Raw genomic sequence first — 25,073 nt, forward strand, 5'->3', positions numbered from 1 at the left:
AAAAGTTTGCTGCCTCCTCCATGAATAAGCCCAGAGAGGTTAACCTGTGTTTAAGGTAGCCTGGAATACAAAGAGGATTCTCAGCTATATGCTGTGGTTTTCTGCTCCCTGAAGCACTGGTGAACAATGCTCTTCAGAGTCAGCAGCTGAAGTAGGGGGAAAGCTGGGGGAACGGTACTCCTGAAATCCTGCTGAACTCTGCAACATCTCATCCTGTCTGAATCTTTATATATTGATTTCATTATTTCAATATCACTTTCTAATATTTATTTTAGGACAAGACTAGAGTTGTGTCTCCTATTATTGACGTAATTAATATGGACAACTTCCAGTACGTGGGGGCGTCAGCTGATTTAAAAGGCGGTATGTACCTCTACTGGAATACCAATAAAATACAAAGCATCACAAGTCGAAGCTCATAGGCACTGCAGTTGTGGAATGCGCAATTAATACACTCCTCTATTCCCTTTTGCATATCTAGCTTTATTTCTATATATCAACTGCTCCTAGGCTTAGATTTTAATTGGACTTACTGCATTCTACTTTAAAACAGTTTGTCTTTATTATACCAATTCTTATAAGTTTATGCTGCTTTCTAAGACTTTAGAAGGGTCACTCCAATGTTTGCAGCATTGTGTAGGTTTCAGAAGCAGCTTATGGTCAGAGGTTATGATTCCCTTTTTACAGAAGGCAATTTAATTGCTCTCTAGTTTGGAAGTCCATCTGCAATGCAGTGCCTATGAGGTTATTTTTTAAGATGGTTTACTTAAAAATTAATCTGTTGTGAAAAAGCAGAAACCTTTGGAATGTTTGTTTTTTGTAAAAGGTATTTTGTTGACCATGGTCTATAATTGTGAAGAGAGTCAAACATAACCTTGAAACCTGTAGTGTTTGTATCTTTATTGTTGGAAAACTTCCTGTTAAGTTCACAATAGAAATGCTACAGTTCCATTGTCTGGTTAATACAGATTATTAACAGCAAATAGTAGAAAGCTCTGTGAAACCCTCCAGAAATGATTCTTTCCTTTCTTTTACAAAAGATGAAGGACAACTTTGCAGTAAAATCTGTATTCGTTAAAAGCTAAATTTCATTTCACTGTTAGCAGGTTTCTAGCATTTAAAATAGCTGTCTCATAACCCCTCCACAACGATTGTTCCCACAAGCCTGGAAACTGTGTTGTCTGTGTAGCAGATGCAAGATAAGCCACAATATTGAAATTACGTGGTGCTGTTTCCACGGTGTTTCAGCTTATTTTGAACAGGCTCCCTTGAGTGAGGTGGGAGAAAAAGCAGTTTTAAGCTCCTTCTGTATGTGACATCCTAGTCTGTAACTGTCCACCAAGTGTTTGTCCCAGTAAACTAAAGTAACATTTGAATAATGCTACATATTCTTCAAGTTCGTCATGATCTGGAGGTGAAAGTTTCTATATTCTTTTAATTAGCTTTCTGAAAGAATGTCTGCCATGGATATATTCACAATATGCTAATTTATAATACTGTGCTATAATCTGTGTGCTAGCTTTATTAAAACCTTAAGGCTTTTGCCCGATCTATTCATTATGCAACAACTATGGAAATCTCTATACCATTATGTAGCTCTTATTGTTGTCTGCAGTGGGAGGAGGAGTTTTCATTGAAACCTTAGATTGGTTCCTGGGGGGTTCATGCTCTTTAATTCTTTCCAACTGAACTGGGAGAGGATTGAGCGATCATTCTTCTTGCTGCTTTTCATGCTCCATCTATAAAACTGTTTCCCAATTTTTTTTTCTCTTTTTAGTGCTCGTTTTCTCTTACACACAATAGATTCTTTAAAGCATATTGAGTCTCTCTACTTCTGGACTGAGAATTGAGAAGCTGCCTTTTAACAATAGGAATTTTTCACATAGCAGCGTCTAAATGCTATTTGGTGGTATGTTCAAATGTGAGTAATATATTCCCATTCAGTCCCTGAAGGACAGATTAGAACGTTAGGGGCACTACAGCATTTGTCATCACAGGACACTCATTGAGGCCAATGGAAACCAAACCATGCTTTCAACCTTAGATGTAGTGTCTGCATGGCTGAAGCATGGAGAGTTGAAACAGCTGGGACAGCATTTGTCTACTCTGTTTTGCAAGACTTAATCACCCAAGAGAAGCAATCTAGCAAATTTTACAGACTTTAAAATGGACAGGGCTGAAATAGTTCCCATGTCTGGCCACTACTAAATCTATGCACTTCATATTACAATTTTTTTTTTGGAGTGGGGGAAGCTTACACAACTATTTACACTCTGAGTAGCATTTTAATTACTGGAATAAGTGGTAGTTAACTGAGTTCTAATAACTTAGGTTATGCCTATTCTGAAGTTTACACATGATAGAATTTCATACTGCATATGCAGTAGTGTTTAAAAATATTCCTTTTACAATGTTACCGATGTTATCTCATTGAGTGCAGTTTTTTTTCCCAGACTCAGTGAAAATGGAGACAGAAGAATAGTTGTTTTTTTTTAGTAGACAATTCATACACTTGTTCTGAGTTTGCAATGCAGTGCTATGTTCCAAAAGAGACCCCTTGTGTTCACTGTGGTGTACGTAACTCTATCTCCACCATTTGTGCTGGAGAACAGTAGTTTTTTTTCAGTTCTTCACAGATGCAAGTAATTTTGCTGGGTATGTAAGATGAAATGAGATTTTCTTTAACTACCTGGATGTATTGGAGTTGGTTTTACTTCTCATGCTGGAAGCTTTGTGCTGCCAGTTTAGCTGCTTTGTGCTATCAGTTGTAGACATTTTAATGCTTTGAAACTTGGAGTTTTAGACTATTTGGATGGTCTTTCATTTTTTTTGTCAGTGTAACACTGTACAATTTTACAGCTCAAAGCTGTAGAGAAAAAGTTGCCATGCATGTTGTATAGACTGTTCAAGATAACTTCTGTAGGATAGAAGTATCTTAGGAGTTGACAGCTAAACAATTTTCATTTTAGTTTTCCATATCAATCCTTACCCTGCATGTTTACTGATCCAGACAAACAGTCTGTTGCCTGTTGAGCTTAATTTTTTTCCCCCACTTTTCCCAGAAATTAATTGCTTTATCTTCATGCTGAAGAAAAAAAAACTATTGACATCTGCACAACAGAAATCTGGAAACTATTTATTACATGATCTCATAGGATCTAAATGCTTTTGGCAGCTTGCAGTCTTTGTGGGGCTGGTTCACTAGGCATACTGCAAGAGCACTGTACAGCCCATGGAGCTTTTTCAATAGAAGTTCATACCTAAAGGCGTAACAGCTCAAAAACAGTTAGTGTTTCCTATAGGAAGTTTATCTTGCACCTGCTGTGGGTTTTTTTTGTATTGCTGCCTAAAGGAAGGTGGTTTAAAATGTTGTCAGGTAGACCACTGCTGTAAGTGACTCATTGGCCTTGCCTGTTCTGGTGATCTTTGTGTTTCTGTACTTAACTCACAAAAGAACCAAACAATCTCCTGTATACATGCAGACACACATACAGAAGATGTTTGTTTTTTGTCTCTGTAGCACTGATCTGGATTTTAAAAACGCTGCATGTAGAAGCATGCAGTAGGAAAGGATGCTGTAAAATGTATGTAAACGAGAAATGGAAACTACATAACCTGCAGTAACCTTTGTGTGATAGAGAACCAATGCTGGTACAGAAGGGCAGTGAGTGTTGTATAAAGTTTCTGTAAGCCTAAGCATGGTCATATGATAACAGCTGAGATGAGACAGTACAGTAAGAACTGTTAAGGGCACTTGTAAAAGGATGAAGATCTTCACGTGATGTTCAATATGACCTATACATGAATCCAGTATCTGTATTTAAGGGTTTTGCTTTCTCATCTGTTGACTGGTATTCTTACATTATGCAATAGATGTCAATGAGAAAAATCAGTGCTTTTTAGATTACTTTTTTTATTGTCTTGTCTAGCTTCTTTACTTTTCTTTCAGGCTATTCCTCATTTTTTTTCTACTTGTAAGGTTGTACAATTTCAAATTTCAGTTCCTAGTGAGTTTGTTTCGTATTAATGTTACTACGACTTGAAAGATTACTGCAGTCATCTTAACATCCTACTCTGTTTTCTTAAAGGCTTTGATTGGAACCTGGTATTCAAGTGGGATTACATGACCCCAGAGCAGAGAAGAGCACGGCAAGGAAACCCAGTTGCTCCCATAAAGTACGTCTATATCACTGATTCTCCATTTGATAGATTACATTTTTTAATCAAAAAGTGTTTCGATTCATCTTCATGGGACTCTGTTCCTGTCAGAGATCTTCAGTACAAATAGAACTAGTTAATCTGATTTAAATACATAACAAAACAGGCAGAGTGTAATGTTGCTTTCGGATGTGATAAGGGTAGCATGAAGCAAAGTTTACCACTAATACTGTTCTGTTTTTTAACTCAGGAGTGTGACTTCCACTTCTGTGCATATTATCATCTCGGAAACTAAAGCTGATATTACCAGTTTGGAAAATTCAAATGAAGACAATTAGTGCAGGCAGTCCCCATTTTTCAAGATTAAAGTTTATAATAAGCAAAGGAGTACAGCATTAGCATCCTTTTTATTTTCACATAAGGGAATTTCATTTAATGTTTTTCTTGCTATCTGCAGCATTTAATATTTTACTGTAAATGACATGGATTGAAGTATAGCAACTGTACTTTTACTATCAGACTTGACATATTTAAAACAGAAATGGATCGAGCACCAAGTAGCCTGTGACTAAACAAAGCTATAACTCATTTTTGTAGTCTAGTAATGAACCTTAACTTTCAGGAGTACGGTAACATCATAGATGTTTGTGCAGTCTTATGATACTCTCAGAAGTAGAGTGTTTAAATAAATGCATACAAGAAGACAGAAAAACAAACACCCAACTTTAAAGTTCCCTTGTAGATAATTTAACCTTAAAAAAAAACAACAACAACAACACATTTTTGTGTTAAAATTTCATGTCTTGTATGTTTTGACAGCTAAAACTATAACAGAAGTTTTACAGTTTTATTGTTGGTGCAAGTTCCCAGTTTAAATAAAGGAACTTGGGAGCCAAATGGAGATTTGGAAATTCAGCTTCTGAGACAGTCATGATTATAATGCTGTGCATGCCATAGAAATGTTGCACGATGTTGTGCAGACAAGCTTTGACGTGATGGATGTGAACTTAGTTGCCTTTGAAAACAATGCAGCTTTTTTTCAAGGAGATATTCACCTTGAGGTGCAAATCAGTTACCTCCCATTCATGCTTCTGTAGGTATTTAATTTAATTTTTCTTGTCTGGTTAGGACACCCATGATAGCTGGTGGGTTATTTGTGATGGACAAATCCTATTTTGAAGAACTGGGGAAGTATGACATGATGATGGATGTCTGGGGTGGAGAAAACTTAGGTAAGTGTGCCGTTTATGCTCAAATCAGTTTTGAAAGAAAGACAAGTTTCAACTTTGCTTTTACTGTCATGGTTTCATGCGAAGAGGATTAAAGAACAATCAAAACTTCAGGTGCATTATTGGCAAAATCCAGAAGGTTTCAGAGTAAAAATTAAAACGTGGTAGCAATTTTATCCTAAGCATGAGGAAAAAAAGTATTTGCTTAAGGTGCAGTTAAAGAAGTTGGTAGGTAAAATGAAATAAAATAAGAATGTAGATAGGAAATTATTTTCAAAAATGATACCTTTTTTGAAAGCCATATCCTCTTGAAGTTATAATTAAAATACAGTGTTTAAATGCTGACAATGTAAGACAAGTTTTAAATGTTGGTCAAATTTAATGACAGAAACCAGAGCACAGGAGTTCATGAGTTTAATGTTCTTACACACACTTTAAGAAATCAATCAAAACAGCTGACTGAAAAATGATCTTTGTATCATACTGCCTGGCTTCTAAATTTGAGGTTTTTATTTTATACTCTTGTTTTAGCTCAGCAAGATAATTATGATTGGGAAGGTATTTTTATTGGAATTCCCTATTTTCAGATGTTTGAGTGGGAATTTAGGAGGAAGGAGGAGGGACCAAGAACTTGCATTTCAGCCATTTCTTTGACCTTGTGGTTAGATTTGGCATTTGGCTCCCTGCATTACTGCAGTATCTCTCAGCTAAGACTGGTATATTTGTAGTAAAAGAAATATTTGGGTGGAGCAGAACTCTACAGTTGCTTATGAGTTATAGTATGTTGCTAACTTAGTTTTTCAAGGTAGATAGTCTGATATTCTAAATAGTTTGTTTAGGACCAGTGCTAAGGATTAAAATGCATCTAATGCTGTACTAGTTGTGAAGTCCTAAAATACCCTGAACTTGTAAGTTTTCAGCTACTGAAATATCTGCATTGGGCAAGTGTGGCCTACAAGAAAATACCTGTTTTGTCCAGTACACCTCGAAATACAGAGACACTGTAACCACTTGCTTAACACTCACATAAGGAACTTGAATGCTGGAAGATACATCATTACAGTCTCCTCTGCCTTTTCTGTGCAGGGCTCCCTCTTACATGTTTTGAGAAATTACTTTGTTAGATTTATTTTCCCCCTATTTGGCTGCATGTGGCTAAATGTGTATTTATTTTAACATTGTAGTTTTTTTTTAATGTTCTGGAAAGTCATTGAATAAACTTACTGCAGTAGTACTTTTCTCCTCTGAGAAGCACTTCTGACACTAGAGCACTTAAATATCTGATTAGCTGTAAGCATGTACTTGAGTCACTCAGATTTTTTTTTCTGAAAACTTAGCAACTGCTTGTATGCCTTGATAGCTGAGGAGCGAGCCCACAAACAACAGGATATTACTCAAGGTGAAAAGCTGGCATGCAAAAAGTTCTTTGTTTCTTTTGCTGCTTTCTGTTTCCCCTTTTCTGCAGTGGGAGGGAGGGGAGATGGAGCCTGTGGCGTACTGCTTCTCTGCTCCCTGAAATTGCAAAGTCTGTCAGAGCAGACAGTTAATTGTTTGTTCATAGCTGCCAGGTTAACTGAAGATGAATAAAAATTGCATGGCATATGATTTAATTACCTATAGATGACATACACCAGATAGTGGAAATCTGTGATGTGCAATTCAAAATCTAATATGCATATTTGCACAGCCTCTTTATTCTTGGGCATATCTCTCAATCAACCAGTTGATGTTACATGCAAATACTCTGCTAGATGGACTTGTAAAATAGTTCTAAACATATTTATACTTCATTTAAATTTGCATTTTTTTCCAAGCAAATACAGAGCAGTTATGAGATTTTTTTTTGCATTAGTATAGGTTCAGCTATACTAATATAATAGGTTTATGTGCTTGCAGTATTTTGCCTAATCTAAATCCTATATTAGCGAAATTACTATTCTTACCATGAAGATATGGTGCATATTTTCACTGTTGTCAGATATGGCTGATAACATGTTTACTGTATAAAACATGGATCAAGGCTTGTCCAGTCTTTTCAAATTCATAGACTGACAGTTTTTGCTATACTTTTTTGATACACAAACTGAAGCACAGGAATTTCTGCACAAATGTGTGTGGGAACTTCTTCACAGTGCAGTGACGGAGCAGTGGCACAGCTGCACAGAGAGGTGGTGGAGTCTCCTTCTCTGGAGATGTTCCAGACCTGCTTGGACACCTACCTGTGCAACCTGGGCTAGGGAGCTGCTTTGGCAGGGGGTTTGGACTCTATGATCTCTACGGGTCCCTTCCAACCCATACAATTCTGTGATAAGGATAGGAAGATCAGAGTATACAAGAGAAATTGATAGACCATTAAAAGGCTTGGATTGAATTTGAAAACCTAGGCTTTTCTTTCTGGTTTTGCTGAAATCAGAGAACAGGTAAGACTTCTCCTTCTAATCTGATGATATTCTGCAAGAGCAGTATTGAAAGGTTTAAGGTAATCTTATACAGTGAAAGAAAATGCATGGCATACTATTTATGCCTTTTGAAAGAAAATTTGTCTACTGAAACTGTTAAAATAGTAAAATTTCTTTTCCCAGTGAGTATAGTAAAAATAGCATCCTAAGAACAAAATGAAAAAAGCCTAACCCCTTACATTTTAACTGTTTTACATTCCTTTTAACTTAAATTCTATGCAGGCTTTAGAAGCCATGGTGATGTAAGCGAGTATTAGTCTCCTTCCCCCCCCCCTATTTGCAGGCCCTGTTGCTGTTCTTCCTACAGCTATTTTTCATCTCTGATATTCTTCAGAGCCTAAGGTGTCTGAAAGTATATATGTAGGTGTACAGGGCTGGGTATTTATGAAGGGAGAACTAATCAAATAACAAAGCATTAACTTAATGTACACAGTAGAGGAAGCTATGAATAATGGAAGAAGTTGGTACACAAGATATTTCTAAATCACTTCTGGAATAGTTTTTCAGCACCTACATGCATTCAGTAGATCACAGAATAACAGTGTTTGAGTTTGACAGGGATTTCTGGAAGTGATCTGGTCCTGCTCCCACTGTTCAAGCATGGCCACCTATTGCAAGGGATCATGTTCAGTATTTGAGGTAATCCAAGGAGGGATGTTTTTCATAGACTACTCTGGACAACCTATTCCAGTGTTCCATCAGTTTTATGGTGAAGAATTTCTTCCTGAAGTTTAGCTGGAACTTCTTGTGTTCCAGTGTATGCCCATTGCTTTCTGTCTTGGCATAGAGCGCCTCTGAAAATTGCGTGGCTCTGTCCTCTTGGCAGGCCCCCTTCAGGTATTTATAGACATTGATAAGATTCCTCCTGAGCTTTCTTTCCTCCAGACTGAATGGTGCCAGCTCTTGCAGGCTCTCCTCATTAAAGAGATGCTTCAGTCCCTTCATCCCTGCATTAGATTCTTGCAGCTACATCCACGTCTCTTTTACTGGATGGCCCAGAACTCTTCACAGTATTCCAGGTGCAGCATCACTAGACTTGAGTAGAGAGAAGAGGTCACTACTCTCGAGCTAGTGGTGATATTCTGGGCTTCCTTAGGCAAGCTACCATTAGGCTTAGGTGCAAGGGCATGCTTCTGCCTTGTATTCAACTTGTTATCCCCCAGAATCTCCAGGTCCTTTTCTGCAGAGCTGCTTTCCATCTGGGTAGTCCCCAGCACGTACAGTGCTTGAGGTTGCTCCTTCCCAGGTGCAGGATGCTGCACTTCTCCCTGTTGAACTTTGTGAGATTCTTACTAGCATACCTTTCCAGCCTGTCAAGGTCCCTCTGAATCGGACGCTCACTCCAGTTTCATGTCATCTGCTAATTTGAGTATGCACTCTACCTTATCCACATCACTAATGAAGATGGCAGTGAAGTTTTGGATGAAGCATTAAAAATTCACCATTTTAATAAAAGCACAACATAAAAGCACTTTTGTTACTAACTTAATAGAAACATCAGGTAGTCATTTATTCTAATTCCCAATTTTTGCCATTCTTCATGCAAAATAAGAGGGAAGAATAAAGTCAGCACTGTGAAAAATGTGTGGTGAGAATGCCCTGTTCAGTTGCTTTTAGAAGTCCCTTTGCTATCTTATTACCTTTATATATCCCTCCTATGTTAATTCAACTAGAAAATCAGGACCATAAGTTACTGCCAGAGATGATAATGTTGTCATATTTTTTGGAAGACTATCTGTCTACAGATTGGTGTTTATCTAGACTTCATGAATATGACTAACTGGATTTGATTCAACAGAAATTTTAGTGAAGTAAAATTAGGATTCTTGTAGAAAGCAAAGATCATTCAGAAAACAGTGGTTAATTTGCACTGTCTTAGTTTGAAATGACAGCACCTGTTTTTCCTCTGGTCAGACCAGTCAAAGGGGAGCTACTGGAAAGAAGGGGACAGTCTCTTTAGCAGAGTCTGTTGTATCAGAACAAGGGGAAATGGCTTCAAGCTTATAGAGTGTAGATGTAGGTTAGATATAAGGAAAAAGTTTTATAGGGAAGGTGTTGAGGCACTGGAACAGGTTGCCCAGAGATGTGGTGGATGCCCCATCCCTGGAAATTTTTGAGACCTGGCTGGATCAGACCCTCGGCAACCTGATCAAGCTGTAAGTGTCCCTGTTCATTGCAGGGGAGTTGGACTAGGTGGCCTTTAAAGGTCCCTTCCAACTCAAAGGATTCTGTGATTGAGAAGACATGCTTGCTAACCTTTTGGTTTGTCCTACTTAGGTTTTGAAATGAAGTTTATTTGAGATAAAACTTTTTATACATGTAAGAGGAGGGCTTCTGGAGAAAGAATGGCACTTAGTATGGTTTTAAAAGTAGATGGTGACTTTGCATTACAGCTGCTCATTATTTTTTGATTTTTTTTGTTTTGAACTGCGGATAGATGCTGAATGATGAAGTACAGTTGTGCTTACTTCAAATGAAAGAAGACAAGTTCTCTGTCAGCACTAGGTGACTTCTGCCACCAGAGGTCTATGCTGAGAAACATGCAATATATTTCTAGACCTTGTCTTCACTACTAAAGTCAGCTTGCTAGATTGGCTTGGAAGAGTAATGTCCATAGCCTTTGGTTTATGTTCATTGCTACTCTATTCTGTCTTCAAAATCAAGATTGGCTTGGCATAACTCCTTTCACTACCAGTACTTTCAGTCAGCAGCTGAAGTCTGTTGTTTTACCATGCCTTAAATTTGCTTGGCATTCTATTTAATCTTTAGCTGATTTTTTTTTAAATGGGAGATTACATAGTTAATTTATGCTAGGTGAATCTACTGTTATTTTAACATCTAGATAAAGCACAGAAACAGAGCAGATAAACTTAACTTATTCTGGCAAATTTCTGCATTGTTTGTGAGTTTGGAGAATTCTGTTCAGATGAGAGAAGGCATACAGTTTTGCTTTCAAGTTAATACAGTTGTTTCTTTTGTTTGGAGAAGAATAAAGCAGAATATGCCTTGGTTTTATCCTAGATTTTCTCAGAAATCATTTTATTAATCTCTGAATTTGCCAGTTTTTTGTTTTGATTTTTTTAAGAACGATCATCCAAAATTAGCATTTTATGACATATTTTGTGATATTGGTCTTTTATATTTTCACTGCAGAGATTTCATTCCGAGTTTGGCAATGTGGAGGGAGCTTAGAAATCATCCCTTGCAGCAGAGTGGGACATGTATTCCGCAAGCAACATCCATACACGTTTCCTGGGGGGAGTGGTACCGTATTTGCAAGGTAACTCTTAAGCTGATCTTCAGCTATATAGCGATGCTTTGAATTTCTTCGGATGATCAGCAGGTGGCAGTAATTTAATTTTAGTGGCAGTAATTTAATTTTAATTTAAAAGAATCTGATGACTTTGAGGAGAATACGCAAGACAAGGCAAGAAAAATCTGGGAGGAAAAAAATAACTTTGGTTTCTAACAATTTTGAGAAGTTTATTTGGTTTTAGAGAAAGCTTTATTTTCAGAACAGTCCCATACGTCTTCATTTTGTGGAAAGAATTTTGACATTCTCTAAGACCCAGAATACAGTAGGTCAGGAATTTGCTTTATTTGCTTTTTGTCATCACAGAATCAGTATGAAATATACATGTGATTGTGTAGGCTGATTCTGGCATTGGTAGCAGGCTGTAGGGGCCAAGCACCCTCTGGTGAATTACCTTTTCCTAACACCCAGCCTGAACTCTTCCTATTTGCCTATCAGTAGGGTAGAAGAATCTAAACCAAACTATTATATAGGCCTAGGAAGGAACTGTTTTATCACAGAACCATATATAGTAGGTTATAAAATGATGATCTCATAACAAGGATCACAGTTAACAAATAAATCCAATTGTGCAGTTTTCCTAATTCTCTGCAGCTTTTCTGTCATTAGTCTGTTGACAAGATGTTTCTTTTCTTGTGATATTAAATAGGTACTTATAGATAACTCATCAGAAGTGCAAGAAAAGGGACTGGCCTTTAATGTATGCAAGAATAGAGCATAAATCATAAATGTATTATTAACAGTGGTTGAAGATTCTGCATTCATATTGGGGTTACAGCTTTTAGGTTTTGTTGCTGTAAAGTCCGTTCATCACTGGGATTTAATCACTCAAATTTCCTGACAGCTACTGTGACAGATTTTTTTTCACTTTGCACCTTATTTTCATATTATTTGTGTTCAAAATGATTTTAAAAAGAGATACCACCTGTACTTGAACAGTGAGGACAACTAAAGCCTGCAAACTTTTGTCTTGGGCACTTGCATCTCTGTCCTTATGTATATTTCTCTGCAAATGGTTTATTGCCATTGTCCTTGGCTGTCCAGCTGTCTCAAATTCTGAAATGCCATTAAAGTTCTTTATTTCATTGGAATTATTTTTGAATTGCCCTAGAAAACTTATATATCATTTTACAGCAACTTGACAACCTTGCTTTTTAGTTGAAGGTTGTTTCTTTCTCAGTCAGCTGCCTTGTGTGTCAAACTAATATAACAAAATTCCCTTTTATAAAAAAATGTATTTTTAGCAGTGGAAGAATGAGAAACCTAAGGTAATGGGATACCCTTATAGTGCAGACATTATCAGACATGTGGAGCCAAAGAACTTGGTGCATGGAATTGCTGCTTGTGCAATTGGGACTCATTAGCTTATACAATCATCTGTCCCTTGACTGTATGTAATTTGTTCTAGAGTGCTCTGGGTAAGCTTCCTATTTTTAGCTGACTAGTCAGTACACACTGCCTTTGGGCAGCCAAAACAAATTGATCGTGGATGAGAGTCTGGGAGTCGTGTGGCACGAGAGGAGAAAAGGGATGACATCCTGGATGTTTGTGTGGCGTGGGCAGACTCAGCTTGCATCTAGCAGAATGTATTAGGTCATGTTGGCTTTGCACATATATATATATACTTTACTGCTTGAGGGCCAGCTGCTTTAATATACAATGTTATCTGAGGTTATGAAATTTACAGACCCTAGGCTGGTGTGTGGAAAACTCTGATGGCATGTTGCAAAGTTGCATTATCTGTGCTTTAATGTAATTATCGCAAGTGTTGCCTACTTAGTTCCTCAGTACTCTGGCTTCTTTTGGGGTCTTACGAATTTGAGCAGTTCTCAGCATCTATGCAGTTTCCATATCAATATTGCACTGCATCTGAGTTCTTAATCTTTGGTTATGGAAAAGTGTGATGCAGAGATGTATACTGGAATTAGAAGTGCCCTTTGAGTTGTTAAGCCCTGGCAAACCAATTAGCACCTCTCCCACCACCAAAATCTGTTTGGCCTACGGGTAGATAACCAAGTTGATTGCTGTTTGACTGGGTGACAATCATTAAGGCCTGACGTACTGCAAGTGAACACGAACTGAAATATATGTCTAATCTGGACTGAATGGGCTTTTGCTTTCAAAAAAAGAAAGGAATATTTGCAAGGAAAATATAGATCCTCAAACAACAAATGAGCAAATGACCTTGTGAGGTTTTTTGTTTTTGTTTTCCTTTCCCCACCTCCTCCTCTTTTAGCAACTTGCATGAGGCACTGACTTTGTCCTGGCTTTTTCTGCCTTCTTATTTGGAAAGAATCACACAAGGAAGTTACTGGCTGACTGCCTCAACTCTGGTTGGTTATGATTGAACTCACTGCCAAATGTAAAATAAGCTTCAGAGCATGACAGTTGCAGGGGAAGTAATTCAATGAAATTACAAAAAATAGAAGATGATGAGTTTTACATGGAAGCCAGGAGATGTGGGGGGAAAAAAGAACTTGCAGTCTCACAGTCCAAAGGGAGCTGTAAACACACCAGTTACATAAATACAGAAATTTCAGCTAGACATTTGATTAGAGGTAAATAATCCTGGTTAGCTTATTTCCTTTACATTTACTGCAGTAAGTTCTCTGAACTTTCAAGTATTAAAAAAATTTTCTAATTACTCTCTGTTACAGCAGACTGCTTTGGTTCATAGCTTTATATGTCACAACAGCTTATGTCTTCTTGGAATGTTGAGTGCTGTGCTGGTATTAGTAGGATGCAGACTGAAAATGTGTTGCTGAAGTTAGCATATCTGTTTTCAGCAAGGTAAAATAGATTATTAAATATTGCCACTTGTTGAGGTTTTGTTTCCAATTAGCTTGCTTATTCAGGTGAAGACTCACTGAATTTCATCTGTCAAGTTGTGTTAAAATAAACAATGAAACCAATAACATTCTCTGAAGCTTACAGAAAGAATTCCAGGATGTGTATTAAATTCCAGATGAAAATGGGAAGTGGCAAAGAGTGTGGAAAAGGCATTTGTTCTGAATATATTAATTTCAGTAATGTGACTTTCTAATGAATTTCTGTTACTTAGGTCTTTAATAGGAAATCTTTTGCCTGGCTCGAGGCAGCTGACAATGTAGTACTAAGGAAGTTTAAAATTAAACCAAGAAAAAATGACGTGATTTAATTGCAGTTGGAGGAAAATGACTTTTTTTTCCATATAACTGTCCCTAGAAATACACGCCGGGCAGCAGAAGTCTGGATGGATGAATACAAAAATTTCTATTATGCAGCAGTGCCTTCAGCCAGGAACGTACCTTATGGCAAGTAAGTCACAATTATTTCTTTCTCTTCCTTCAAAAAAAAAAAAAAAACAACAAACCAAACAGCAGCTTCTGAGGTGTAAGTGGTGATGGCATTTGTTGTATCCTTAAGATGCAGATCTACTGAGAAACTTGGGTTTTGTATACATTCATTAATGCATACAAATACAGCATCCAGACCTTGAAAAACATTCTTGTATTTCCCTTTTTAGTATTCAAAGCCGAATGGAGCTCAGAAAAAGACTTAGCTGCAAACCCTTCAAGTGGTATCTTGAAAATGTTTATCCTGAGTTACGGTGAGTTTCGTCTGGATCTGAGATGGTGTGGAGTTTTGGTTTGTCTTCTTCAGAAATCACTGGTTTCTCTCTCCTCTTCCTTGGAAGTAGAATATAATTGTGGGCTTATTTGCTTTTGATATTGTTTGTTCTACTCCTAAAAATCCATTTTTCCCAAGTAATCTTCCACTTCTATGGAATTGCAGCTGTAGTTGCAGTATTTCAGAGAACAGCATCCAAAGCCCCAAACTACTCTGAGCCTGGAGCTGGTCTCCTATGTGGGCTTTTTGCTTGCGGGTGCATTGTTCTCTATCATGTTGTCTTCCCTTTAAAGTTTTGCCTTCACCAAAGCATGTGACTAGCTGAGAAAGCTGAATTTCAGTACAGTAAAAATAACAGAAGCCTAACAGATAAGAAAGCCACACTGGTTTTATGAGCATTGGCAAATACATTTTTAACACTTTTTGAATGAAAAGATTTTTGCTCAATATCATATTAATAATAGGTAGGTCTATTGAGTCATAAAATCACAGATTGTCTTTGGTTGGAAGAGGTTTAAGACGAGCTAGTTCCAAGTCTGCTTCTTTGGTATCTGAGTCTATAAACGATACTTTTTTTCTGCTTTTTTTTCCGGACACTTTGTGTCAATGAAATCTGTCACTAGTAGCATACAGGCTTGGAGCGCAAGAATATCAGCCTCTTACAGCCATGCTGCACCTGCTTAAGAGTCTCATAGACCAGGATAATGCTGAGGAGGAAAGTTATTCTCTATTTCTCTTAAAAATGCCAGGGGATATTTATTTGTGTTTAATTTGTCAGAACAAATATGGCTTGCAATTTTTATTGGAAAATATGCTACAATAAGCATTACTGGAGTGTAGTGTTCTCTTACTCTGTGTCATCTCTCTTGTGCTCATTCTGCTGGGTTGAATTATTATATTCGTATTATAGTCTGAAGTTTTTAAAGTAGAGTTTGTATGCCCTTGCTTTTCTGTTTAATATGAACAACTGGTCCCTCTGCCCCACAGGAGTACTCTGGATGTGTTTGCCTATGTATTTCCAGACTATATGAATTCCACTTAATATGCAACTGTTTAAAAATAACTATGAGTAACACTAATTTTGTTTTGCTTTCTGCCAACTCTGATTTCTAACACTTCAGCAAAGAGTAGTTTGCAACAAAAGTGGAATGTCATGTTTCTGATAGCTTGCCTGAAAAAAATGGTGTGGTGATCTTAACTGAAAGCATGAAGATATGAGCGACCTCAAATGATGATATTATCACCTTTAATTTGGTCTTTGTGCTGAGTTTGTATGTTCATCCTTGTTTTCTGTTCTCATCCTACGCTAGCAGATTTGTTTGATCAGTTAGTGGTCAGAAATTTGTCTTTTGTCTTCAAAAGATTATTGGAATTTCCAAATAGTAGTCAGCATTCATCTTAAACCTATCATCTTAGAAATAACTGATAAGGAGGTAAAAAACAACAACTATATATATATATATATATATATATATATATATATATATATTTTACAAGTATTTCTGTTTTTATTTTAGGGTACCTGATCATCAAGATATAGCTTTTGGGGCTTTGCAGCAGGGTACCAATTGCCTTGATACTTTGGGCCATTTTGCAGATGGTGTTGTTGGAGTTTATGAATGTCATAATGCTGGAGGAAACCAGGTCTGTATGCTATTAAATTTTTCCCAAGCATATGGTCTTAGGATTTAAAAATAAAATGAAACTAATTCAACCATGTGCTGTGTACTGGTGATAGGTACGTGAACTCAAATGAACAGATCAGTTATTGAGGCATTCTGTTGTACAAATGTCTCCATCAAATATAGTTTTGCATTTTCAGGGTTAGTATCTGAGCAGGGAGGTTCATTCGGTTCGTTCAGGTTTATCCCCTTCCTTTTTGTCTATTAATATTTATTTTTATGCTGGATGCTAGTAAACTTTCCCAGGACTATTATGCTTTTATAAAAAGCTTTAATCCATTAATTGGAATGTTTGATTTTTGAGGAAATTTTCTTCAGAGAAGGTTTTGGTTGTTAAGCATGTGGCCTAAGGTCAGCAAGATTAGAAGAGTGCCTTACTGTGAAGCCTTATTAGTAATTTTCAGTTTGTGGCAGTGGCATGTAAAAAGTCTGTCTCAGATCCCTGTTCAGCTCTTCCAGAAAACAAAGCTGTCTAAACTTCATCTCCTGTTTGCTTCCAGTAAAGGCAGCCTTCCAACAAAACTTACCTGATCCTACTTTTACTTGCAAATATGTCACATCTGTAGTTGGGAACATTACTGTAAAGAATCTAATTATGCAGTTGTGACTTCATCGTTATTAAACGTGTAGGTGTGCCATGTACTCACTGTTTTGTGTGGGCACTGAACTCTTTTCAGAACCAATGCGATTGTAAATACAACCAATGTAAAATTAATGATCAAGTGTATGTGTGTTAGCCTGACCAATTGCAGATCTATTATTGAAAGAGTGATTGTATCAGAATTTTGTGCTTCTGATTTAAATAAGAAGGGGGAAAAAAACCTATAATCAGATAAAGCCTAACATAAGTTATTTCAGGCAATGTATGACGTTGATTTGAATTGCCATTGTACACTTGAGGTAAGTGTCTTCCATGTCATTAAAGTACTTGGGGAGGTGTTCTCTGTTACCTTTATGAAAATGCATGCATATCTCCAGAGCAGCAGAGGTATTTTTGGGAAGAAAGGATAACTGCATCAAGAATTGCCTCAGTGTAGAAGTTTTGGTAGATTCTGGTTATCCTGTATATTCTGTATATATGTACATACTTCCTCTTCCAAATCTGATCCCTCTTTTTGATTTTCAGTGCAGTTTCATGTGTGAAGTTGACCTGGAAAAACAAATATATGTTCCCTCTGAACTCTGTGATGGAAATTTAGACAGATTAGGAGGCAGAGCAGGTCATCAGTGGGTTTTTACATCCACACAGTTTCATATTGGATTGGAGGAATGGACAGAGTGACCTCAGCATGGAAGAAGGATGGGGGGAGCAAAGCAGAATTTTTAGGATTCTTTTCCTAAAGCAGACTGTTAAAATTCAGTGGTCAAAAAAGGAAGATTTGCACTTCTAAATGGATGAAGAAGTTCTGATACATTGTTTTGACGATTATGTGCAGATATTTAGGGTCATAGTAAGGATTTTAAGGCAAAGTCAAATGCACTCAGGTGCAAAGGAAGGGTTTAAGGTTAGTAGTGTTCTATTAACTTCAGATTTGATTTGAGACAGTTTTTTCAGATGTACTGATTTTTCCAATTGTTACACAGGTGAGCCTTTTCCAGGCTGTGTCCTGAGCGCATCACATGCACTGTTTGCAGTTTTTTTCCTTTTTTTCCTCATTCTAGAGTAGTGTATCTTGCTTAAACTTATCTCCACTGTAGCTAATCACAGCTCCTGATCACTAAGAAAAAGCACTTGTACATTGTTTCATGCTATGAAGGGCCAGCACACAGATGTCTCCAGCTGCAGAGCACAGAACTTCTGTGAAGCTGTAGCTTTCGCTTTTAGATGAGCTAAGTTCCTGTGTGTTGCTGTTTTTTCTGGGCCTCTTCTGGTCTTCTGATGGGAGGGTAAAGATGTAAAAATCGGTGTTTTCAAGGCTCTGACTTCCTTTTGCTACAGGATTCTTAAACCCTAAATTTAACCACTGCACTGACAGTATTTGCAAATGTCGCTACTGAGTACAAATCATGTGTTTCAGTGGCACTTGTGCTTGCTTGATGAGCTCTAAAAATACTTGCTTACTTCCTTAAGTTGTTAAAAGAGGCTATTAATGATGTTAGCTGGCATCAGGCAAACTGGTCAGAGCAGAGAAGACAAGTCATTTTGTTGTCATCTGAGATTAAAATGGGACAGCATATCCCAAGTTGGAAGGAACCCACAGAGGCCCTGGAGCCCAGCTCCTGGCTCCACACAGCACCACCCAAATCCAAACCCTACATCTGAGAGCGATGTCCAAATACTCCTTGAGCTCCTGCACTCGGGGCTGTGCCCGCTGCCCTGGGCAGCCTGTTCTATGCCCACCACCCTCTGGTGCAGCACCTGTTCCTAGTATCCAATCTGAATGTAGTGAAAAAAGATGTATTGAGAGCTTTCAACTTTTTGTTTTGGGAGACAAGAAAAGGGATAGGTGGAGTTCTGCCTCTTTTTGTTGTGTATAATCAGTTGTGATTATTCTAGTAGTTGCATAATACATTATCCATCTAATGATGTGCTGCTGGGCTCCTTTCCTGTACAATGGCGATTACTGGCAATCACATTGGTGAAAAATTCTGATTGTTTTTTGGGCATCTGTTCTCAAAGGAATTTAATCCCTGTTAAATCTACTGGGTTTAAGTGATCATGCAAGCTGAACGTCAGTTACAGTACCAGAAAATAAGGTGAAAAATTGGATGGGACTAGTCATCTAATTTCTTTCTGAAACGCTCACTGCTTACGAAATATCACTGAGGTATAGCCAGATGTGAGCTAGTATATCTAGGTTTTTGTGTTATACAACCATGACTCTTCTGAACTCACTGGAGTAAATTTTTCCTTTTTAAGTAGCAGTGAGTGAGAGTTAGACAATCAGTGTGGCTCCAGTGAGAAAGGAGATCAGCTTCCTTCCTCAAAGGATAATTAGACAAATGGAGACCAATCTGGATCTGGGAGACCGAACTTCAGGGTGAGGCATGCAGACAGTCTGAACATTAGGGCAAGGTCAGTTCTTGTGTAGGAGGACATTGAGGTAAAACCAGCTGGGCAGTGGTGCATACAGGATTACTTTTCTTTGCTCATTACTTAAGAAACTGCTTACTTAGATGTATTTAAAGAAAATCCTCTTGTACATCACACTTTGGGTAGAAACTCTCATTGAGTTTGGCTGCCTTGTGTTCAGGTTTCTGACAATCTCAGTCATTAGGAACTTCTCTTTTCCCTCACATCACGTGTGTTACCTGGTGTATGGATAGGGTGACTGGTGACATATATGAAAAAAACAAGTTTGGTCTATGAATAATTAAACATATATATTCTATAGATAGCTACAAAGAAAATGTGTCTGGTTAGATACTTGCTGTAAAAGCTGACCCTAAACTTGAGCACCTGTGACTTCCTGTTCTACCTCAGTAGAGCCATTAGAGGGAGCAGTCAGCTAGCCCAGCCCAGCGTCGGTTTGAGGCTGTTGGAGCAATTGAAAGTACTGTGTTTGGAAAGCACCATTTTTCTCATCTCCTGCTCTGTGGGCAGTAGTAAATTATTCTAATGCTCATACTGAGCCATTCACAGGAGTTTAACTGTGCTACAGGTGCAGAGTTAGCAGGTGCACCTTGTGCATAGCTTAGTATGAATGATTTTGTATATTGTTCATAGTTTTTACTTCCTTTTTCTAGGAATGGGCCTTAACAAAGGACAAGTCAGTGAAACACATGGATTTGTGCCTTACTGTTGTGGACAGAGCACCTGGTTCACTAATAAAACTTCAGGGCTGCAGGGAAAATGACAGCAGACAGGTCAGTATGTCATGAATACACTCTGAACAGTGGGAAAACAAGGGTAGTGAATGAGAGTGCAAGAACACGCACTGATAATTGCATTTTTATTCTAGAGATTCTACTCTCTGTATCACTCTTTGTTCACATAAAACTTGGATATGTGCTGTCTGTGCAGAGCAGCAGGAAGTCTTATATATTGACCTTTCCTTTTTATTAACCAGTCTTATAACAACATATATAGGGCTGCTATATATATGTCTCAAAATTGGCCTTATATAAAGGCTTCACCCAGCAGCACTGATGCATGACAGTCTTCAACTGTCCTGTCCATTTTCTGAAATAAAATATATATTTCACGATGTGTTTTTGAAAGACCTTCAGTGAAGTTTGAAGATAACGTAGTCAGTCTCATGAGGATGGGTTTGCTTTCCTTTCTTCTTTTCAGCCGTGATCTGTTTATAACAGTGCTAGCCTCCTTATTAATGCAGCAGTGCTACTTCATCTGTTTCCCATGCCTGAGGAAAATCACATTTACAGAGTCATATAATCTTTTTGTTGTTGTCAGTTGTCGTGTAACTGTTCTGTTTTTGCTAAGTCATCAGTACTGATTTTCTGTTACCCTCCTTGTTTCTGCATTTCAATACTTGCAAACGGATGTCTGAAATGTTGATAAAATCTTTTAACAGAAAATCTTATATTTTGGATTTTCTCTGTCTGTCCTTGGCATCACCTTGGGCAACAGTGCTTCTGACAGCACAGGCTAACCAGTTGTCTCCTTCGTAACTGGAAGGCATCTGACTGATTTCTAGATTTCTCCAAGCTTGCCTTTGGTGATTGTTCTTTTTGCTTCTTTATGTTCAGAACTGTAGTAGTAGTAGATATTGTGCGTGGGTTTTGTGACTTACTTTCTTCCTCAAACCAAAGGCTGTTGAAAGTCAAATATGGCTTGACAGCATATTTGAGAAGTGCTGGAGTAGAGGAAAATGATTTTGGTGTATTCTGTATCTCATGCAGTGCGTTAGCTGAGAGAACAGTTGCTTTGGTAAGGCTTTCTGTAACATATATACACTTAATCAAGGATAGTATTAAGCAGTTTAGACAATTACAATATTCACATCTCTCCTAAGCACAAGCCAGGAAAGCACACGAATGATTTCAGTTTGACAGGATGTAGAATGCATTTTTTTCTTGATTTTTGTGGCTTTAATAACTTTATTTTCTCTTCCAGAAATGGGAACAAATTGAAAGCAACTCTAAACTGAGGCACGTTGGCAGCAACCTCTGTCTAGACAGCCGAAATGCCAAAAATGGTGGTCTCACAGTCGAGATCTGCAGTCCTTCTTTATCACAACAGTGGAAATTCACACTTAATCTGCAGCAGTAGAACTTGCAAGCAAAGTGCTGTTTCAAATCATAGACATTGGGCAAAGTTTTGATTGAATTACTGATGTATTTCTTAAAACTTTCCATGGAACTTATATACCTCAGTATTCCATCTTTATCTGAAAGTAGGAGAGTGCTGACGCGGACACCAGGGAACCAGTGAACTTGGAGCACTGCAAAGATTTCACTGAACGTGGCTGCAGCACAGCTCCTTCTTGGTGTGAAGACTTTGACAGTTCCTTTCTGTCTTCAGTTACGTACTTGCACAGCAGATAACTAACTCTAGGAACAGCTGATGTATGATAGAAAAAGGATCTCAAAAAAACGCCTGTGGGGAACAGGGTCTGGGAGGGAGGGTGGGAGAAATTACCAGGAGAAGGTCATCTGAAATCTCCATTTACATAGAAATGCATTGTTCGTTGTTTCCAAAAACAGAAGTGACATTTTGAACGTCTTTTTTTTTCCTGTGTGTACTTGGTAATTTGAATATGAACTTTTCTATGATGGACTCTAAATATGAATATATAAAATATATATATTGCCAGCTCCCAATGATTTATATTGATTTTCATCACCCTATAATTATCAATGAAGTCATTGATGTATGTATAACCAGAAATTGGATCAGAATGCTAGGAGAGTGGATCTTAATGAAGGCGCGGATTTTGTGCTGCTGAGTATGATGTCCGTGCTTACACTGGATGCTTTTGCTTTGCAAACTGGATCTACTTTTTGAAGCTTCGCCCTTACTGGAGATCAAGAAACTCAGGAGGAGAAAGAAAAGAGCAGAATTAGCCAATGCATCTGCACAGATGATTGCTCGGATTGTTTATTCCAGCTTGGAAGTTCATTACATGTGCTCTGGATATCGTTAATCTTGTACTTGATATTTGTGTTGATGATTTCTGTAATATTATGTCCTTAAATACTTCTCTTCATTACAAAATTGTCTGAACGGTGCAGATCTTGCACAGATGCAGCCACGTGGGTTCAGCACAGTTTTATTCTGGGCCCTCATCAGAAAAATTTCCTTGTCTCAAATCCCCCTCTTGAGTTCTGAGAGTAAGATGGAATGGAATCGTCGCTGTTGACAGCACGAAGTCTGCATTTCTAATTTGCAAGGATGAGCAGTTAGTTAATACCTCTGAATTGCACTTACTTAATTTATAGGCCTGCTAGTGGGGAGTTTTCTTGCTGTTTTGTTTTGTTTTGTTTCATTATATAGGGCTTTTGGGTGGATTCAGGTTTGGCTCTGGGAAACAGTCTAACCATAGAGCCCATGCGTTTTACAGCTTCAATTCAGCTGATGTCATTTTTATATTAAAATAATACTGTCAAAGTTAACTCAACTTTGACCTGTACTTTCTTATGTTTGCATAGACTATGTACTTTTTTATTAAAAAAATAAAAATAAAAAGTAAATGCTTGAATGAGCTTTTAAAATGAAAGGTGAATAAGTAGTTTCAGCACTGATAAGTGACGCAGCATTGGTGGGAGAAAATAAATAAATGAAATAGTACAGGCATGCAGTGCCAGGATGTGGTTTTGGTAATATATGGATCTTGGGGAAAAATGTAAGAGTTGATCACAAGGAGATGAAAAACATGTGCTGAACTGTATAACTCCAGTACAGTCCCCTTTTTCTTTGTTTCTGGAAGTAGAGTACTTCCTGATTCTTCAGTTTCCTTTGGCTGCATCTATACGTTAGGTACAGAGGTGGTAATCTTCTGACCAAAATGGCTCTAATTGTGTCAGTCAGTGTGCCACAAGTATCTCGTGTCTCTGAAGCTATGACCTGCAAGTATCTGCATACCTTTGGATGTAGACATTAAATCCAACCTCTCCCATCTGTTTGACTTTTTTTTTAATATGTGGCTAATTAATGCTTTTCTTTTTGTTCTTCACAGTCTATTTTCCCCAAATCTAACCTGTTTTAGAGGCCATGCAGTGGTTAAACTAGTTTCCATCTTTTTGTCTCTCCCTATCTGTAGCCTTTTAAACCTAGCTGAGAACTTGAACATTATTCATAACGTAGTGGTAGATTTCTGAGTATTCTGGAGAATAATTGCTGAAATGTGGGCTCAGCAGCAAATCAGTTGTTGAGGTTTTGAAAAACAGAGTTTAGAAGGAAAAAGCACTCCGCTTCCACCGTGGATATTTCCACTCACAACTTGGATCTTAGTAAACATAGTGCTCAACTGAGATCAGAAGTTGCAGCTCTGAACATTGACCTCTTAAATCTGAGGCAGAATTGGAAGAAAAAATAATCTGTATTCCACCTCCTAAATCTTTAGTGTCAACTGGTATCTTACAAAGTAGGAGTATTTTCACTAACTCCCCCATGGGTGCTGTGCATGGGGGCTTTAATACAGGAGCTGTATGTTAAAGACAGCATTAGACAGCATTACTTTTCCTTGAGAGAACAGACAGGAAGTGTTATCCTTTTGTTATGTTTACATGACAGCGTGCCAAAGTTAGTTACTGTGATTTTAGGGGTTATAAATATTTAGGGAATTGGCCCATTTGGAAGATAAATTAAGAACCCGTGAAGCAAATTGTGATGGAGTCTTCTGAGAACTTTTCTTACCATCTTCAGAGCAAGAATGGTGATATTGTTTGTTTTGCAGATTTTCAACACTTAGTTTGGAAACTGTTTTTTCAGTTGGTTTGAAAAGTCTGCTGTACAGAGCTTGTACTTTGTTCATTTTATAGATGGAAACCATCCTTGAAAAATTGTTTAACTTAAATAAAGAAGAATGCTTTATAGATAAATGTGTGGTTGTTGGTGCAATTAAGTAAAACCAAGGAGTCTGCCTGAAGCTTGTAAATGCTGTTTGTAGGTGCTTCGGTTCACTCGGTTGTTTTGTAATTGTTCCTGTTATAAAAGTGTCTACACATGAATGTATATTTGTATTTAAGAAAAGAGAAATGGTTTTTAATGATAGCTTCGAGGAAATTCTTATTTTCAAATCTGTTTTCCATTGGGTGAGTTTACTCTGACAGTAGTTACCTGAAAATACAAGGTTAAGGCATATCCCTACCCTCACCCAGTTAGATATGACCTTCTCAGAACTAATGCTGTTTCTCTTTTCACTTTCAGAAAATGCTGTTCCAAGCATGGCGGGGCTTCCTTCAGCCTGGAGGGACTTGGAAGATGACTGCATCAACAGCTCTTATAGTTGATTGGTGTGTTTGTCCTCATCTGCTCATGTCATGGAGCCTGCCCAAAGAAGGGCAGCAAAGCTGGTGAGGGGTCTTGTGGGGAGTGGCTGAGGGGTCTGGGATTGTTTGGACTGGAGGAGGCTCGGGGGAGACCTTATCACTCTCTACAATGACCTGAAAGAGGAGGTTGTGGTGAGGTGGAGATCAGCCTTTTTTTCCCAGGTGACTACGATAGGATGAGAGGTAACAGCCTCTAGTTGAGTCAGTAGAGGTTCAGATTGGATATTAA

The 25,073-nt window shown here is 37.9% G+C and overlaps 1 protein-coding gene across 1 annotated transcript in view; it reads left to right on the forward strand.

Annotated features, from left to right (window-relative positions):
* Window positions 1-24,394, forward strand: part of GALNT2 (polypeptide N-acetylgalactosaminyltransferase 2) — a 92,500-nt gene extending 68,106 nt beyond the window's left edge. Inside the window, exons 8-16 of the mRNA XM_065730689.1 lie at window positions 276-363; window positions 4,089-4,176; window positions 5,287-5,390; window positions 11,000-11,126; window positions 14,364-14,456; window positions 14,665-14,748; window positions 16,286-16,412; window positions 20,138-20,257; window positions 21,468-24,394. Coding sequence (XP_065586761.1) covers window positions 276-363; window positions 4,089-4,176; window positions 5,287-5,390; window positions 11,000-11,126; window positions 14,364-14,456; window positions 14,665-14,748; window positions 16,286-16,412; window positions 20,138-20,257; window positions 21,468-21,623 — 987 coding nt within the window. The 3' untranslated portion in view covers window positions 21,624-24,394. The remainder of the gene's footprint in view (window positions 1-275; window positions 364-4,088; window positions 4,177-5,286; window positions 5,391-10,999; window positions 11,127-14,363; window positions 14,457-14,664; window positions 14,749-16,285; window positions 16,413-20,137; window positions 20,258-21,467) is intronic.
* Window positions 24,395-25,073: the final 679 nt, after the last annotated feature.

Source organism: Cyrtonyx montezumae, unplaced genomic scaffold (genome assembly GCF_038088225.1).
Source record: "Cyrtonyx montezumae isolate F1298 unplaced genomic scaffold, pur_monq_1.0 scaffold_0, whole genome shotgun sequence".
In the NCBI taxonomy this organism is placed as follows: domain Eukaryota; kingdom Metazoa; phylum Chordata; class Aves; order Galliformes; family Odontophoridae; genus Cyrtonyx; species Cyrtonyx montezumae.